Source organism: Crocodylus siamensis, chromosome 12, assembly GCF_052110815.1.
Source record: "Crocodylus siamensis isolate JL-2025a chromosome 12, ASM5211081v1, whole genome shotgun sequence".
Taxonomy (NCBI): Eukaryota; Metazoa; Chordata; order Crocodylia; family Crocodylidae; genus Crocodylus; species Crocodylus siamensis.
The window spans coordinates 45,098,806-45,117,777 of record NC_143406.1 but is presented as its reverse complement, the minus strand read 5'-3'; the positions used below and the strand labels follow the sequence as shown (position 1 = coordinate 45,117,777).

At 55.4% G+C, this 18,972-nt stretch overlaps 1 protein-coding gene across 5 annotated transcripts in view; it reads left to right on the top strand.

The window, feature by feature from the left end:
• The window catches only part of MAP2K3 (mitogen-activated protein kinase kinase 3), a 45,832-nt gene extending 31,391 nt beyond the window's left edge, over positions 1-14,441 (top strand). For all 5 annotated transcript variants that reach the window (XM_090023455.1, XM_090023454.1, XM_090023458.1 and 2 more), the window contains 9 exons: positions 3,793-3,906; positions 4,854-4,973; positions 6,015-6,131; positions 6,421-6,472; positions 7,289-7,416; positions 8,021-8,098; positions 10,327-10,466; positions 10,875-10,920; positions 11,676-14,441. In XM_090023455.1, the coding sequence (XP_089879581.1) occupies positions 3,793-3,906; positions 4,854-4,973; positions 6,015-6,131; positions 6,421-6,472; positions 7,289-7,416; positions 8,021-8,098; positions 10,327-10,466; positions 10,875-10,920; positions 11,676-11,759 (879 nt within the window). In that variant the 3' untranslated portion in view covers positions 11,760-14,441. The remainder of the gene's footprint in view (positions 1-3,792; positions 3,907-4,853; positions 4,974-6,014; positions 6,132-6,420; positions 6,473-7,288; positions 7,417-8,020; positions 8,099-10,326; positions 10,467-10,874; positions 10,921-11,675) is intronic.
• Positions 14,442-18,972: the final 4,531 nt, after the last annotated feature.

The following is an 18,972-nucleotide window of genomic DNA, read 5'->3' as shown; positions in this document are numbered from 1 at the left end:
GCCGGCGATCCCCTTTGATGCAGGTGCGCGCTGCTCTGCTTCCCTCTGGGCAGCCGCGCTGGCAGCTGAGTCCTGCCAGGCCCCTGCTCCCTAGTGCGCGTGGGTCTGGCATTGGCCGTCTGCAACAAACTGATCCACGTGCCACCTGCACGTCGGGGTGGAGAAGCAGGGGGCAGTGGGGAGGACGAGGCAGAGGGGCAAAGCAGTTGTGACCAGAGACCCCAGGCACAAGCCGCTGTAGCATGGCAAGCAATGCGAAGTGGGCTTTGCAGCTCCTGTGCTGAGCCAACCACAACCTTTCTGGGGGGCAGAGCAGGGCGGAGAGGAATAGTGACCCTGCCCCCGGGCGGGCAGGAACTCGGTGGCAAGCCTTCCCTTCCCTGGGGAGGAGGATCGAGCCTCCCTGTGAAGCCCCTGGGCTCTCCATGGCATGGGAAGTGCTCGCCTTTTGGGAAAGGGTTAACGCAGACGCCAGAAGAGAACAGTAAACCGGGAGCAGAGCGGTTGCCTAAGGCAGTACGGGGCTTCTGGGAGGCATTGAGAAGAGGTAGCCCCCTCCGGTCACAACTTGCACGTGTCCCCTGTCAGCCTGGCGCTGCCTGGCGGCGACCTTCCCCTCTCCAGGCCCCCCCTTTCCCCCCTTCCGGGAAGGGAAGCGGCTGGAGCAGTGCATAGCTGATGGATGAGCTCACACGTGCGGCTCTTCCCCTGCTTCCAGGATTATCAGCTGCCAGAAACATCTGGCTGCAGGGAGCCGTGTTCGGGGCACACCGGATCAGCCCACGGCACGCGCGGCCTCTGCGCAGCCCAGCGGCCGACTCGGAGGGATCTCCGTGTGGGCTGCTCTGCTTTGAAGTCGGCTGTTTTCCCTCCACCCTGGGCATAGCCTATAGGCATTGTCTCGGAGGCAGAGTCCCTCCTTGTGCAATAAAGGCTCATCCCCTCCTTTTCGGGCCTTGCTTTGACTCTGAGATATTTTCTTCCCTTGAGACCAAACCAGAAGGCAAAGCCAGTTGCTGTTGTGTGCTCCAAAGAAAGGCTGCAGGTCTTGGGGGGTGCATGCCAGGCTTACTTGGCTGAGAGGGAGAGGTGGACTGCGGTGCCGTGTCAAAGCGGGGCTTGCAAAACAACCTTCAGCTTGTGGGGCAGGAAGGACGATCGATCTCATGGGTGGAGCAGTCAACTCTGATCCCAAAGGTCTGGACTGCTTATGGGATGTGGGTCAAGTCTGTGGCCCATTTGTAAAGTGAGGATTTTATTTCTCTACCTCCAGGGACGATTGCAAGCATTGGTATCTGCTTGTGATTATGGAGTGCTCGCTCTGCATTGATGAGGCTGTAGGAATACTTAGACAGGCAGGAAGCTGCGCAGCCTGCATCTCTCCAGGCACCTGCGATGATCCAGCCCGCCAGTTCCCAGACTGTGCTGATAGTCCATCTAGTCTGTTATCTAATGCGTCCAGCTAGGACCAGGAGTGGTGACTTCAGGGGAAGGAGCAAAAATGCTGTAGTGTCTCTCCTGCTAGGGCAACCTGCTCCAGGGAAGCTTGTGTTTTCTCTCAAGCTGGTTAGGAGCTGCCTGGGCCCAGAAACGCGAGTCTCCATCCCTTCCAAAACTCTTGCTTTGTGTATTCTTTACCGGCATAACCCTGCCCGCTCTGTTGATCCATGTAAACACCCAGTCCTCCTTTAATTCTGGACACAACCCACCTAGTTTTCCAGTTGCCCATAGTCTTCCAGGGCAGACCAGATGAGAACGTAAGGGAACCTCACCGCAAGACGACAGCATTTAAGGCTGGAGAGTAGCGGTTGACTCTCGAATTCATTCATGGAGCTGGCAACATGTACGCTTTTGGTCGATGCTGTTGCACGCGATACCTTCTGCCTCTTTTGGCACTTAACAGTTTTTAAAGGGGTGCAAAGTGGGAGATCTCTCCGTTCTGTATGCCATAGCCGTCCTATTGACAAAGGTCTATTGAACGAGCTTGGCTGGAGTCCGAAAAGTCTGTGAAGCAGCACGGAGCCGGGGCAGGTGGGCAGGGATACTATAGTTCCTTAGTTCCCAGGATTGCCAGGGGTTACATGGGGGTCACAGCTGTACACCAGGGTAACGTATGGCTTCCCCTCTGCTTCCTTTGAAACTGGAATTCATTGTGGGGCGGGAGCCGTGTTAGTCTCCCTGTTCAGCTCCCAGCATCTCTCTCTGCGTCAGGCGAAAAAGGGTTAAAATCCAGATGCTTGTTCAGCTCCTGTGGAAATATCCTTGTGTCAGCTCTACCGAGAAGCAGAGAGGGGGGAACTTAGGGTGGGCTGTCATGCGCTGCTGCAACGATGCTTTATCGTGGCTCGTGGGATAAAATCCTTGTCTCTGAATGGAAATGGAAGTGAGTCCTTTGGAGTACAGCTGCTGGGCCATCAGGGTGGGCAGCAGCCAAAAATATCTTTCCCACTTCCAAGTAGTTCCCTTATGTAGTTCTGGTGAAACATGCAGTAACTGGGCTGCTGCAAAGCTAGGGGAACACGCACCTCGGCCCGGACCACTGCTAGCTGCACGCAGCACGGTCCTTGCTGGGTTGAAGATGGCTGCAGAGTGCATTCAAAGCAGAATAAAGTGCTGGGGTGTCTTTTAATGCCGTTTCATGAACTTGAGAAGCCAGGCAGGGGAATTTGCGTCCTTTGCAGAGGTGCTCAGGACAGGAGGGGAGTGCATGGCCGTGGGTGGAGCTGAGGGTTTGTGTAACCCGGCCCATGGCGGTTTTGCCCGAGTTGCTCTACAAAGGAAGTGACTTAGCAGTGTATAATGCGGATTGTAGGCTTCAGAGAACCTGAGACGCAGCGTCACATGCTGCACTGGCAGCTAAGTGTCCCTGGGAAAGCATCCCTGACTAATCAAAGTCCATATACTCCCTGTCCAACGTGAGAGCCTGACCCAGTCCACGCCAGCTACGTGGCTTTACCGAAGCAGGCTCTAGCTACCGCAGGGAAGAGCTCAGCGCTGCGTTGATGGTAGCTGGATTCGATTGTGCCTTTGGTTGGATGTTGGGAGTTGGTGGTCGTATTTTTGTTTCTTTTCCTTGATTTGGACATAGCCGTCCTCACTGGGGTCTGGCTGGGATCTGGGTCTCTGCAGTTCCCACCACCAAACTGGGACTCGTCAGGCATGGGATCTTGCATGCTGCAATGCTCAGCTGTACATAACGGGTCGAAACGGGATGCTGCGGGGTTTCTGGATCAGGTTTCTGTGGCATCCCACAGTGCAGAATGGGCCAATGGAAGCTCGAAATTTCCCCCTTATCCCCGCAGAAAAATTTCGGGGGGGCGGCAACCGGAAATGGGCTAGTCTACATTTCTGGCAGGACACCATTGTGGCTTCCTCCTGACCTTGCCTGTGGTAAAGGAAATCCTTCTGGGTGACGATACACACAGCTCAGTGGTAGGAAAGGCTCCATCTGGGGTCTGCAGCACCCGAATTACAGGCCTGTGCCACTCGGAGCAAAGGAAGAACTGTGCTAGCAGTGGAGAAGTAGCAGGCTGCTGTTGTCTTGGGGGCCAGCTCTGGAGGGAGCTGTGATGGGGATGATCCTGCCTCTGGCAGGGGGTTGGACTCGCATGTCCTCTTGAGATCCCTTCAGCCCTATATCTCGGCGACTCTGTCCCATGAGTGCGCGGCCGTTCTGTCGAGGCAGATGTTTGGCTCTTCAGGTCCTTGAAGGTGTCCGTTTCCCTGTGTGGTCCCTTGGCCCTGAGGTCTCAGTGCCCATTTCATGTGGCACCTTCTCTTCTCCCCTCCCAGAACTTCGAAGTGGAAGCCGATGATTTGGTGACGATTTCAGAGCTGGGCCGTGGGGCCTACGGCGTGGTGGAGAAAGTACGGCACGCGCAGAGCGGCACCATCATGGCTGTGAAGGTGAGACCTGCTCGCGGTCCTGGTCGTGCTCTCCTGGGGTGGGCGTCGAGTTCCCCGGTCCGGCTCCTGTTGGCGTTGATGAAAGTATCCTGGCAGCTCCCATGGGTGTTGGGTTGGACCCTGTGTCTCCAGGGAAAGGGCTCTGTGTTGAACCCTGCTGAGCTGTGTGCATGGGACCAGGATACTGGTACTGCAGGGGGTCTTGGGCAGGGGGAATGTAAGAGCAGATCCTACCTTCTCCGAAGGACCAGCGCACTGACTCCTGCAGTGAGAGAGAGAGGAGTAGACATGGAAAGCCTGGCTCCTTCGCTCAGCAGCCTGTTGTACTGCTCTGCAGGCCCTCAGCTCCCCAAGTGACTGCTCAGATTGCCAGCCTGCTCCCTCACCTACCATACAGCTAAAACATCGCATGACGGCAGTGGAGACCCCGTCCTTTATTTGCTCTCCTGAGCTACTTCACGCATCCCTAGCGCACTTGCTGCAAGTCCAGCCCTTGGCCAGTACTAGCAACTGGTACTGGTGCAGAACCAGGACATGGGACTGTAAGCAGGTCATTTCACCCTGCTGGCTTCTGCAGCAGAGGTCACTCCCTTATGAGCTCCTGAGCCAGTTCGCCGAGGCAAAGTTTAGTTTTCAAGCAAACAAAGCCTTCCATCTTCTCCCAAACGCAAGGAGGGGGAGCCCCCTTTCTGCTTTGGCCTCAGCCCAGTAAGCTCTTCCCTTCACAGCCTGCTTTCTCCCCTCTTGCTTTCTTTTCTGGGAGCTTTTAAAGCACACTGGGTTTCTTTAACAGGGCTGACTGCCCTTTCTTAAGGGGACAGGCCACCCTGGTACAGGGACATTCAAAGTTCCCCAGGCCTTTTATAGAAGGTCATGTTGCTGCCACCACTAAGATGGCCAATGGGGGTCAAAAGGCTTTAACTTTTGCCAAATGACTTTTCTCCCAGAGAATCCGGGCAACTGTGAACACTCAGGAGCAGAAGAGGTTACTGATGGACTTGGATATCTCCATGAGGACAGTAGACTGTTTCTATACAGTCACCTTCTACGGAGCCCTCTTCCGAGAGGTAACGGGACTGGGGATTGAGCTGGTGCTGTGTATGGCAGGGGATCAGTCTTCACTAGGGCTTAAATTAATTAACTTTCCAGAAAGGGCACTAGGCCCATCACTTACACCCCTTTAGTGCCAAGGAGAGTGGCAGCCTCTTTTCCACTTCTGTGCTGGCCCAAAATGCATTGTGTCGAGGGGATACTTTCCACTGCCTGCTCTGGTCTTTGGAGCAGACAGAAGCCATCGCTTGGTATTTGCAATAGTGTCTAAACATAGCTGGGCCAGGATGTTTTGGGTCCTGCTTGGCACGTGCCATACACAGGATGCAAAGAGGCCTGATGGGCCATCTGTGTGAACAGGCAGCCTTTTATCCAGACAGTCCGAAAAAGGGTCTGTTCCACCCCTCATGCATTACAACCACAAATCTCATTGCAAACCCAGAAGCACCCTGCAGTGCGTCGCCCAGTGAAAACTGAGAAGGAAAGGGCATCACCAATGCCCTGCTACTGCAATGGCAGAGAAGTAACTAGTTAATACATACTCAGAGGACCCCAGAGGAGTGGGAATCTCCCTTCCTCTCCTCTCAGCCTTTGCCCATCTGCCCCAAGAGACCCTTCCTTCCTTCCTGACCCCAAGTCTGGCAGTTGGTTTGATCCTGAGCAGGAGAACAAGATCCTTCTGTCAGGTACCTGAGAGGCCTCCAAAATAGCAGCAGGCACACCCACCCCAGTCAGAAGTCTGACGGCTGGCTTTGCCCAGTGTCTAGTCTTCATGGGAAGGTCCCCAGAAGCCTATAAAGCAGTTATGGGGGAGCAATTCCTCTTCCTCTGTAGGTGACCAGCAGAAGCCCTGGAGCAGGTGCCTCTTACACAGAGATGATCACCTCTCAGCCCCAGTGTGGAGCCTGTAAAACATGATGCTCCAGTACTGAATGCGGTCTTGCTTCCTAGGTTTGCCCACATCCAAAGGGTGGGGTTCACCCCTTGCCCCCATTAGGTCTTGGGATGCATCTGGGGAACTCCTCCTCTAACACATGAGCTGTTTCATTTGTGGTCAGGGCGATGTGTGGATCTGCATGGAGCTGATGGACACCTCTCTGGATAAGTTCTATAAGAAAGTGCTGGAGAAGAAGAAGACAATCCCCGAAGACATCCTGGGGAAGATGGCTGTGTCGGTGAGTGGCTGGCTTCCGAGTCGAGAATGCCCTATACTTGGTACAAGTCCCCCACCCTCGCTCTGGTTCTGGACGCATGCCCTTTCCTGGGGTTTGGGAGTTGGATCGCAACTGCTAAGCACTGTGGCATATGCAAGTCGCGTGGTGGAGCTGTGGTGCCCTGAACTTTAAGGCCCAGAACACACGTCTGTTCTTAGCCCTGTGGGGGCTCGTGGCCATGTGGTGTGAAAGGCCAGGCTTTCAAGACTTCTGTGCATCTAACTCGTTCTCCATCTCCTCTCATCACCAGATTGTGCGTGCACTGGAACATTTGCACAGTAAACTGTCAGTGATTCACAGAGGTACGTGGTGCTGGGGGGCAGCTGCACGGCCGTTTCCCTTTAACCTTTCTCCTAAGGGCACAATTGGCTAAGCTGGCTCCCCTGGTGGCAGAAGGTTTCTGGGGCCTCTGCCGGCTCCTATCCTGAGCGGGGCTGGTACTGGGAAATTGTGCCTTACAACTTGCTGGATGATTCCTGTTCTTTCCTCCTTCCCAGTTTGAATTTAACAATTGCGATCTGAAAAGTGTGCGTTTCCACATGCATCGCTGGCTCTCGCCACCTTGCACCCGACAGAATAGGTTGTTGTTTGAAGGAAAGCCCCAGACTTCCTTGTAGAGTTAATGGGGATTTAGGCTGGGTGAGACTGGAAGGTTGCACTTTGGCTGAATTTTGGGGATAGAGAATTGGGAAGTCAAGGCTGATTTATCTTTCTGGCTCTGCTGGGGCCTTCTGGGGTAGCTCTGGGCCCACATATCCGAAGGTGCCTATTACCCACTGGAATCAATAGGAGTTTGGCACTTAAATACCTTTGGAAGATCCAGGCATCCACTCACCTTCCTGAATCCAAAAGTATTGATCTGCCTAATGAGGCAGGGGATGCTTAGCTGGTTGGCCCAAGTGTGCTGCTGTCTTTGAGGGCAGAGAAGGGCAAGGTCCCTCAAACATGAGGAACGTGGTATTGAAGTACAGAACCAGTGGGCTTTTGTCTGCTTAGTCCCCATACCCTTCAGTCAGTGACTCTGCCCAGCTTTGTCCTCTTAGCTCCTTAACCCACTCCTGGCATGCTTTATCCATAGAGGACTTAACTGGTTTGCTCTGTCTCCCCAATCCCACCAGACGTGAAGCCGTCCAATGTGCTCATCAACAAGGAAGGACATGTGAAAATGTGTGACTTTGGCATCAGCGGCTACTTGGTGGACTCGGTGGCTAAGACCATGGATGCAGGCTGCAAACCCTACATGGCTGTAAGTGGGCTCTTGCACAGACAGGCCTGTCACCTTGAATCAGATGATTGTAAGGGCTGTGGTTCGTCTCTTGCTTCTGACTAAAGTAGGGACAGAAGGGGGCAGTTTAGAAGCTACCTCCCCACCCCTTCCCCTTCTCTTGCCCTGAGTGAACCCATCCATGGGGCACAGACCACCGCTTGGATAGATAGTGCCTAGCACAATAACAGCGACTGTAATGATAGTGGGAGTAACAGTGGGATGGAAGGAAGGGTGGATTTGCCCCTTATAGACCGACTGAAGCAGAGGTGTGTAGCATAAGCTTGTGTAAGCAGTGGGCTTGCTTCATTAGGTGCTGTCACATAGCTGTGACAATTGCAGTGGGAGCTCAAGTGTCAGTCAGGACAGAAAAGGAGATGAATATGGGTAATGCCAAACACAATGTGGCTTTCATCGATCCCATCTGGTGTGACGTGCCCTATTTTTAATGCACTGAAACCCCTGCTTTGCTGCCGTTCCTGCAGCTTGGGTTTTGTAGCCCAGCACGTGCACTGGATGTGGGTATGTGGCTCGTGCACCGGGGAATCCAGACTGAGTTGCATTAACATCCGTCTTTTCATTGCAGCCAGAGAGAATAAACCCCGAGCTGAACCAGAAGGGCTACAACGTGAAGTCGGATGTCTGGAGTCTCGGAATCACAATGGTAATTCTGACTTGGCTTTCGGCAGTTCCAGGATTTGGCTGCTGCCGTGAGTTTTGCTGGAGGCAGCTAGTGACTGGGGAAGGAGGAGAGAACTGGAGCAGCATGTGAATTGGTGTGAAGAAGCAGGCTTTGAAACCCTGGCCTCAGTCCCTTGCACTGCTATGCAAGCTACTTGGCTGGCCAAGTGCCCGTGTAGGTTGCTGGCATACATCTGTACTTGCTATAGAGCTAAAGTGTAATGACACCGCAGCAGAGATTCCCGTCTCTGCTGCGGTCTGCACCCACGTTGTGGTGGAAGCCGGAGGGCAGGCCTCACTCGCTGGACTCCAAGCGGGGCACACTCAGTGCTCTCCATTATTTTGGCAAACGGTGTCCCTCTGGATTGTGAGCCCGAAAGGGTTGATTTGCAAGCAGTGTTGGGTGCAGAAGGGGCTTGCCGGAGAGGGTGTTGGTGCTGCTTGTAGGAGCCAGGAGTCAGTGCAGCATTTAAATCCCCTTTCACACTGCAGTATCCAGTGTACGTGAAGGAGGCACAATCCTTGAGCGCGGTGCCCAAGCGCCAGGCTTGTCGCTCGCACATCTGTATATGCAGTGCCCACACCCGCCCTGCTGCTGGCCTGTGTGTTTGCAATGGCTTCTGGGAGCACTTGGGCAAGCTGTTCCATAGAGAGTATCACCAGGAGGCTCGAGTGCCTCTAAAGCAGGGTAGCACAGAAGGTTTCAAGCCAAGTGTGCCCTGAGCTGTTCACTGATCCAGTTCAAAGCTGAGACTGCTCAGAGCATCTCATTATCTACTGAATGCGAGGAACTGCCGTTGCAATGAGCGGCCAAACTCCTGGCGTCGGGATGAAGGAGATCCCGGCGCCTGGCTCGGAGAAGTTAATGTCTGGGAAAGGTTTTTTCCCTTTCTGAGAGTCTGAAGCTTTGAGTGGGTGGAGAGGATCTCATTGAGGAATATCCTTCCCCTCCTCCAGGCTCATAACCGCACCATCCATTGGGATTCAGCGTCCCAGTGCCAGGGTGTGTGTCGTGATTGTTTTCTCTCCTGGCTGGACTTATCCAAAAAAATCTGCCTGGCCCACGCTTCCTGTTGGACTCTGTGTCTAGAGCAGGAATGTAGCGGAGCTGATTGGCCATCTGTGCCCCGGCCTGGAAATGTCATCAGGCTTCAGTTTTTCCTCCCGAGACACAGGAAGCCCTGTGATGGGAGATTGTGCGAACGAGGACATTTTGCAAGTTTGTCTAGAAGCTGGACGCAAGGCCTGGCTGAAATGCTGCCAGCTTGCAGCTGAGCACAACCCCAGCCTGGCTGACGCTGGCTAATGTCTTCTTTCTGGGCTGACTCCCTGCTCTTATAACCTAGCAGGGCTGGAGGATTTCAAGTCGGCATGTTTTCAGGGTGGTTGGGATGGCACCAATCCAGCAGGGATTTGCCCTCTAAGGCTGTAAGGCAGTGTTGTCCTCCATGGGCTGCTGCTAACACAAAGGTAGCCTGCTCCCTGGAGCACTGGCCTGGGGAAGTCCTGTGCTGGTGGATTCTCTTCTACCAGCTTTCATGTTTCATGGGCTTTGGAGGCTTCCTGTGAAGCCAGGAGCAAATTGGGAATTCTGAAAATCACCCAGATGCTGCTTTGAGAAATACATGAATTAATAATGGAAGAACACTAGCAGAGAGAATCAAAACTGCCTGTTTTCCCCAGGGAGTGTAAGATACTGTATTCCTTGTGTAAAAAATAATACATGGACCTCTTGTTTTTTGGTAGGAGGAATAAAGAAAAAAGGTGTGTCCCCTTTTAACCAAACTGTTCAGAATCAGTTTCCTCATTTAGGACACACCCTCTTAATTTTCAGTTGCTAATTTGAGGGGGAAAAGGAGAGAATAAATATGGTGTATTAGGCTTCCTCTGAGTATTTTTGTTTTGTTGAGAAACAGCCCCCCGCTGAAACTCCATGAAATGTCTTAGTCTTTGGTTTCGTTGCAATGATAATTTGGGAAATGAGAGCAACACAAAGTCGTTGTGCAGGAAAAGATTTGTTGTAGTCAGAATTCATGGGATGTTCAGGTGGAAACGGGCCAAAAGCTCTTGGCATCAATGCCTGCCTGCTCTTGTGGCCACGTCCCCGAAGCTGGGAGGTGATACTGCAGAGCATCCTGAGGCCATGGGCCTGCTGTCCAGGCATTAAGCCTGAGGCACAAGGTCCTGATGGCAGCTTTTTCTCCTGTGTAGATCGAGTTGGCCATCCTCCGCTTCCCCTACGAGTCGTGGGGCACCCCCTTCCAGCAGCTCAAGCAAGTGGTAGAGGAGCCCTCACCCCAGCTGCCTGCAGATCGCTTCTCGAGGGACTTTGTGGACTTCACAGCACAGTGGTGAGTGTCTGCTCTGGCCCCTGCCTGCTTTCTGTCTGCGCACTGAGGTCCTATCCCACCAATTCAAGCATGGGACTTGACATGCTGTTTCCATCATATGGGCTGGTACCATGCCCTGTTATCCTCCATCTTGGGAATGGCTTGATGTACAAGTGAAGGGAGGTTGGTTTTAATGGTGAAGCTAGCTGGAAGCTTTCTAGCCTTCCTGGCTGTCCAGTGCTGCAGGTGAGGTCCATTGACTTGGCTAATTGATTTCTAAAGCCAAGGAGTGATGCAAACTGATATTTACCCCCCTAGAAAGAAGGCATTGGTGGCTAGGGGTGTCCCAGTCCTTTCCTATGTGAGAGTCCTCTTCAGCAAAGATGAAGCCAGGGCATCATGGGGTTTCTTTTTTTTTTTTTGCTCCAGCTTACGGAAGAACCCGGCAGAACGGATGAACTATTTAGAACTTATGGTGAGTCTGGGGCCGGTGCGTGTAGATCTTGCAGAGTCTTGATTGGTAGCTGAAGCTAAGAGGCTGGTCTGTACATCCCGAACCAGTGGTACAACATTGCTCACGGCTCGCCCTGGCCTCTGGGATGGGATGGACATGTAACATTTTGAACCCTTTTGGGTGGACTAAGGATGGTGGACAGGGATGGAGGTTCAACAGGCCCATGAGTGCCTGCCAGCCTGGTTCATCTGGGTTGGAAGACTTCCAGGTGTTTCCCTCATCCTCTCCACCTCTGGCTGGTGGAGAGTCACCATCTCTGCATCACTGCCTGACCCACATGCCATGGGATGAACTGGGCATGAGCTAGGGTGGTTTGAGGCCCTCAGCTTGGACTTCAAGAGAGTGGTGCTCCCGGCTGGCTGGCATGGAGGGGCACTTGTAACGCATGCTTACCCATTACGTTGGCTTGAATTGTCCAACTGGGTTGAGTCCTCATTGGTATTTCATGGCTCGGTCCTGAGATCTTGCGTGTCCTTGGAAAACAGAATTCACCGCGGCTGAAATAAATCCCAGCCCCCTTGGACAGAGCACGTGCCCCTGTGTCTGCTGTCCAAGGGGATCAGTGCCCCAGGTCTGGGCTTTTCTGTTGCTTCTGGGCAGGAGTTTGGTTGTGGGGAAAGCCTTGCAGGGGCCTTTTTCCCCCATGGTGCATCAGTGTCCGTTGGGGGAGCCGCTTTCAGCCTCATTGCTGACTCCTGCCCTGTTCTCTTTCGCAGGGACACCCCTTCTTCACCTTGCATGACACCAAAGAGGTTGACATGGCCTCCTTCGTGACAGAGATCCTCGGGGAAGACTCCTAACTGCTGAGCTTCACGGCCATGGCCAGCCCCTCATGCCTGCGGCTTGGCCTCCCTGCCGGAGAGAGACTGAGGACTTGTGTCCACGGTGGTTTGCTCAAAGTGCGTCTCCCCTGCCTGGTGAACCCGCTAGCGGCCTGGCTTTTATCCCACTCCTCTGAGGCCGCTGCAGGAAGAGCCTGGGAACTTCACACACCCAGAAGTCGGCGCGGTCACTGACCGTCACCCAGGGCAGAGCGGGCTCCGCCATTCCCCGGCTGGTGTGTGGGGGGTCCAGGTGAAGGATTCCCAAGGCCAGGGGAAGGGCAGGCAAGTCGCAGTGCCCTCCCCTCCCCCAGCTCCACCGTGCTGGCGGCTTGGAATAGCTTCGTGTCTCCCCGTCTTTCGCTGCAAGGGCCGAGAGGTTCCTCCTGGACTCTCCAGACCCCTGTCCCTGCCCCCGGGTCAGGGCTTGCTCCCTGGAAGCCCCTTGTCGCTCTGCTTTCCCTGCAGCCCTGTCACAGGACCACCCCTGGGAGTCTGGCGGGGGGGTGTCTGGAGAGCTGCACGGCTGCCTCTTGTGGGAGGGGGTGGCAGTTTCAGCCCCCGTCTTCAGAAGCCAGTGCTCCCAGGCAGCCCCATGCGTGGGACCCCTTCCTACCCAGAGTCCTGTGGGGTAGGCCCCCCCCAACCCCGCTGCTGGGGTAGGGCTCGCTAGACTGTTGAAGTGATCTCTGGGAAGCAGGTTCAAACCATGCCCCTCCTTGGCCTGAGCTGTTGCCACTGCGCTCTCCCCAGGTGGCTGCACATTCCCCCGTGACCCTAGCCCTACAGGCGTGCACAGGTCATGCCCCCATCTCCACCGAGCTGTGCCCGCAGCCCGGGGGAGAGGAGGCGGCTCTGTTCTGCGCACGCACCCCCTTGCCCCTGCACCCCAAGCACCGAGTTGATGTCGGCGCTGCGCTTGGTGCCCGTTGGCCATCAGTGAGTCTGGGCTCTGAACGGGTTCCCCCCGGGGACCCTTCTCCCAACCCCAGGGCTCAACGAAAGGCACTGGGCACCACGGTTCTCGCTTGCTCCCCAGCCGCTGTTCTGTGCCAAGCTCACACCACCCGTTCAGCATTCACCAAAAAAAGAAAAGCTCTCTCAAACCAGCACCTTGTCCAGGGGCTGCCGACTGTTGTACATTTTTCTGTCTATATATAATGGACTTTGTAACCCGATTCCTCGCTGGGATGAACAAGCTCTCTATGAACCCCTTCCTTCATGAGAGGACGAGGGCACGGGGAGTTCCTCCCGGTCTAACAAATCCACTGTGAAAACCTGAGGACACCCCTCCTCGCTTCCCAGCCTGGGAGGTCTACATCCGCCCGGGGAGCCAGAGGGGTTTCTACCATCTGCCATCTACGGCAGAGGGGCTTCTACCATCTGCTGTAGCTGCTCTCCCAATGCACGCGCTGGAGGTGGATTTTGTTATTTTAATTCGGAATGAGTTTTCAGAGTGATTCCCTCCCCACCTTTCTAATATATATTTGTGTGTCCATATGTGTGTGCGCGCGCGTGTGTGTGTACATATATACATAGATATATTTTTAAATCAGTGATGAACGCAGACAGACGTGTCTGTGGCCAGCCAGGTGGGTGGGATGATGGCTGCTGACTTCTGGGTTTCAGTTCTGTTGGGGGAGGGGGTCACGCACAGACATCTGGGCCCAGATCCTTCTTTCTGTAGAAATGGAGCTGTTTTGGAACCAAAGCTTCTAGAAAAGCCGTGTTGGGGCCTGGGGCATAGGAGGCCTGGGCGTAGGGGCAGATCCACGGACGTGTGCTCTGCTTCTCGCAAGAACCCGGGTTCTCCCCAGCTCGAGGCCCCCTGCACTACTGGGGCACCAAGTCCAAGCATCCCATCTGTTTCTCCGCACCACCAAGTTTCCCTGCACCACCTCGACTAGTTCTTCTGACTGGAGATGGATGCGGCCCGTTTTGCTCCATGTCTCATCCCAGTCCCTGGCTTGGATTCACCTGCTGTAACGAAGGCAAAGTGTGAAAGCAGCTAGTCCCTTCAACTGCTCCCTCCGCCCGCCTGCTTTGCAAGCTACCTGAGGCAGGTCACGGGGACGGTGCACTGTACAGTTGTCCTTTATCTTTGTGCTTGCTTCGGATTGTTTTAGTTTGACTTGGAGCTGTATTCTTCCCCTGCGCTGGGGCTTGGTTATTTTTTGAATTGCATGGGGTTTGTGGCTGGGTTTCACCCCCCTGGGGAAAAGCCCTGGGTCTAGAGTCTAGATGGAGTCCTGAAACCCCTTCTCCTGGTCACGCGGTTTGGGGAAAGAGAGGACTCCTGCCTTGCATACCTGGACGTCGTGCCTAGGGCACGGCTTTCACGCCTTGGTGGTGTGCATCTTCCCACGCAGGGAGACGGATCTCACCCTAGCTTTGCTTCAGTTGATTTCAACTTCATCCTCCTCACAAGTCTCCTTGCCTTCTCCTCTCCAAAGCTTCCCCCCTCCTTCTTGGTTCGGTTTTGTTCTGTTCCTTCCCCTCCGTGGGTTTTTTGGGTGAACTCCAAGTACCTGTTTGGGACCCAGCTGATCTCCGAGGAGGGAGAGGGCAGTGCCTTGGGAGAAGGCCCTCTTGCCTTCTGCGGATGAGCATGGTCTGTAACGACGAGATGAATCATCGTTCTCAATAAATCATGCCCCCGCACCAGCTTTGCGCTGCTTCTTTTTTCCCCTCCCTTTAAAAAATCCCTGCCTTTCTAGCTTCCCCTGCTCTCACTTTATCTTGAACTTTGCATCGTGGAAGCAAAGTGCTTGAATCAGTCAGCTTCCCTTGTGAGAGATGCTGTTCAGACATATGCCAAAGGTCCCATTCTCCCCCGCCACCCGGAGATGGTTGCCATCTTAGCTGTTATATATGTGCAGCTGCTGGCACGTGCAACAAATGTGGAGGGTGCAGGCAGCAGCACCGCACCCAACCGTCTGCCTGGCCTGTGAATCGTGTGCAACTACTTTCCTCCGTCAGACAATGCGGCCCAGAGGACAGAGACCTGGCCTGGGCTCAGAGCTGACTTTTCTCCTGGACTTGCTTAAGGCCACCCATTGTGCTGTGCCTCTGTTTTCCCAGCTGCAAAATGGGGTGATGACACCAGCTGTCTTTAAGGGGCAGAGCTGAGTCCTAAGGTACACCTAGACTGCAGCAGTCTGAGCTGGGTCTGGTCCCAGAAGCATGGGCAACTGAACCCTGCTTCATGACTAGATGGTTTCCAGTGCCCAGGCCCGTCGGCGTAGAACAGGTACCCAAGTACTTGTTGTGCTGCAGTATGGTGAACTAGGATGGGAAAGAGAAGAGATTAAGTGTGAAGGGTGCCAGGGAGACAGAGCAGCCCTGCCCCAATGCTGGGACTTTCATTGTTAATGATTTGCATTGTGACAGTCCTATGCCTGTTCCTTCCCTGTGCTAGGCTCTGTACAAACAACACAGCTCACCCATGAGTTGTCACCCAGGGGCAAAGGCCTGTGTGGGTCTGCAGCTGCTCTCGCACCCGTTAATGCTTGCCCTGACGTGTCCAAACAGGACTTTCCTGTCGATCCCCATCCCCTAGAGACTGAAGGCTGAGCCTGCTCCATGCACTCAGGGACGGGGATTGGAGGGAGACGGGCATGCATCTCTGCCAGCAGGGTCCAGTCTTATTCAGCAAGGCCAAGATTGTGGGAGGAAACCCTCGCTCCTGTGGTTGTGTTTGTGAGAGCGAGCTCCTCCCCGCTGGATGACAGATCAGCAGTGCATGGAGCTCAATAAGGCAGTGTTCGCTGATCAGGCCAGGATCCTGAAAAGCAGCTAGAGGTGAAGTCACCAGCACGTCTGGGAGAGCCGGAAACCACTGGGGCTGTGCCCTGGGCCAGCTGTGAGCCAGCCCTGTTTTACTGTCACCCCCCGCCACCATCTTGGGGTGATCTGCCACCTCCACTTTCTAGCCAGGCTGCTTTAATGGTAGGATTATCCCATGGAGGAGGCTCGTTTCTCCTAGAAGCTGCATTACTTTGAGAATGGGAGGGGTCCCTGATCTCCCCCGTGGCTCTGAGGAGCTGTATACCAACCCGGGAACTGGTCCCCGGGCTGGTGTGTGACTTCTGCCAGTGGAAAGATCATGACCGTTATAGGAGCTATGCCTCCCCCCACGCACGATCAATCCCTTTTATCCATCACCACCTCCTTTCACTGAGCCAGGGCCTGTGAGCAGAGCTGGATGGGCTAAGGGCTGGCTCAAGGCAGGAAACTGGAGCCTCCACGCTTTCTCTCTGAAAGCCCCTTGTGCACCTCTCTGTTTCTGCATCTGCAGGACTGACCAGCCTGGATATACCGAACCCTTGGTACATCCAGATGGTGATTAAAGTGGGAGCCCAAGTCCCCACGTCACAGCCTCGTGCTAACAAGGGCAGTCTCTGTCCCGGGATGCTGAGACTGCTGCAACCGCCCCTGGCCATGACTATCTGCAGCGCGTGGAAGGGGCCAGCCGTCTGGGCTAGCAACAAGCTCAGCATTGCTCTGGAAAGCTGCTTGATGTGTTCAGGCGCTGGGTCTGGTAGTCACATAAGAAGGTAGTTTGTGCATTTTCGTTTGGAATAGGTTAGATGGATGCTTGGGTGGGATGGTTTAGATCGGTGTGACCCTGCCTTGAGCACGGGGCTGGACAGGATGAGATGGCTGGAGGGCCCTGCCAGCCCGGCCTTCCTATGACCGTACGTGCACCAGGACGGCAGAGTGTGATGAAGGAAGCAGGCCCAGGGACACGAAGGAGCTTGTCTGGAGGACACAAGGTCTGCGGCAGAGCTGGGCACGAGTCCCAGCTCTCCTGCTGCTCACGCTGTCTCTCTTGCTGGCTCTGGGACTAAACGGGTCAAAGGGTTTGGGTGTTTTGGTCGCAAAACTCTCAAGTCCTCCCTCCCACCTGCATAGGGTGGTACTGATGCTTCCCTAGGGAGTGCTGTCAGCTAGAGACAAACTTTAGTGATGTTGGGGGGATGTCTCCATGCCTGGTCCTTATAAAATAATCCATGGGAGAGAGGAGGAGCTCAAAGATGAGTTTGGGATTACCGAGGCACTGCTAGCTAGCTACAGCCTTGGCTTGACGAACACGAGCGCTGTTACAGCGAGTAGCCGCTTGGTGGGGTCGTTGCCTCGTGGTTTCTCCCCCAGCTGGCCTTGCTACCTCTCCGCACTCCCTGGGTTGCAGCAGAGATTTCCCTGCTCTCTTTCAACTCATTGCAAGGCCAGTTCGGGTCCCGGAGCATGAATATGCCCAGGGTGCAGCTTGCACCAGCACAGAGTCCCAGCCCCTGGGTTTGAACCCCAACCAGGTTCCAGACCCCGCGCGTCGTGCTGTCCACCGGCGCGAGGAGCTCCCTGAGCCCCGGGGGGGACTGGGATCCCTGCGGGGGAGCAGCATGCTTAGGGGCCTGGGTCCGTGGGGATGGAGCGAGTAGCAGAGGCAAAGGCAGTGCCGAGGGAAGAAGGGCGACAGGCCCCTTTGCTCTGTTCCCACCTGCTGCCGGTAGCTGTGCTGATTCCCTCCCGGCAGCAGAGCATCTCTCTGCTTGGGTGTCCAGCCACCGCTGCGCTGGTAGCTTGGCTGTTGGGCTGGCAGTTCAGGGGAGGGGGTGGGGAGCCTCGGGGCCAGGCTGGCACGGAGGCCTGCCCATCCCCAGCTATTGGTACAAGCAGGGGAGAAGGAGCTGGGCTGGCTCAGCAGGCCTCTTGACTGCGGTGCTCCCGTCTGTGAGCCAGCAACCCAGGGCTGTGCCAAAGTATCTGGCAAGAACCTGCATCCTAGCACCTTGACCATCCCAGGGATGCATCCTAGTACCCTTACCCGTCTGCCAAGCAAATGAGCAGCTCCCTGCACTTTGCAAACCTCCCCCCCGCAGCCTGCTGCCCTCCCTCAGGGGCAGATGACACCTCCCTCACTGTAGACCTGGGTCTGCAGAAAGCAGCTAAGCTTGTGTGCCCAGAACCCCTTACTCCAGATGTGTTACCATCTGCTCCAGCTCCGGTGGGAGCTCAGCACCTCTGGAATATGGCCCAGGGCCTCTCCAGCAGGGCGCCACATCCAGAGCCATCTCTGAGCAGACGGCTGCAGCCTCACGGAGAACCCGCCACGGGGCTGGCAGTGCAACCCAGGCGTCCTCTCCACCTTCCCTCCTCCCTTTCCAGGCAGGTTCCTACATGAAATGTTCCTTCAGCTTCCCTCACCGCCTGTGCTCTGGGCGTCCAGAGTATGCAGCACCCCTCACTCCCATCCCTCCCGCCATCCTCTGGCCCAGCACCCACCCCGGCCATGGGCAACATCAAAGAAGCAGGTCCCCGCACGGCTCCTCCTGTACGAGGGCAGGGGCGGGAGGACGGGTGCTGAACACAAGCCCTCGCTTGTCCTAGCATGGGTCATGGTGGGCTGTGCGGGGGGGTCTGGCCATTGTGCGCCGCGACAAAGGACTGTCCTTCATCGCGGGCCTGCGGATCTATTAGCAGGGCGTCAGGGCCGCCGAGGGGAAAAGAAACCCGAAGGCACCAGACTGTGTAATTAAAGAGACAGTTTCTCATTGTCAAGGGCAATGGAGCTGCCGAGGGAGCAGCGTGCATAACCCGGAGGGAGAAGGCTGTGAGGAAGAGGGGGGAGGCGCGCTTTGGGGCTGGTGTTAGTGGTGGCGGTGGCACTACCCTGAGCCCGGGGACACGCAAGGAGATCTAGCATTGCAACTGTGCCACGTGCCACAGGCTGCAACGGCACCTCCGTACAGGGCCCGGGGTTCTGGATAGTAAATGGAAGGGGAAGGATCTGCCAGGCTGCAGCCCATCAGGATGGGTCCATCACAGGGTGACCCTTCACCCTGCAGCTGTAGGCACCGGTGCTCCCAGAGGCTCTGAAGCCAAGCAGGGCTGGGTGTGGTTGTGGCTTGGAGAGGAGGCAGCTGTGTAGTCAGGCTGCAGGGAACAGCACCCGGGTTTGGGAAGCGGCGCCTTCTGCTCAGAGCTACCCATGAGCCAGTTGCAGACTGTGATGTTCCACCCCAGAGGCAGCTGCATTTCAGATATTGCCATTCCTGTCCCATGGAGGAGGCTTGGGGGGGTCCTGGGCTTGCTAAGCTTCAGCTCACTATGGCCAAGATCTCTTTATTTGCTGGTTGGGAGCCCAGTAGAGCCCTTCTTATCAGCAAAGCAGGCAGGAGAGGCCGGCTGT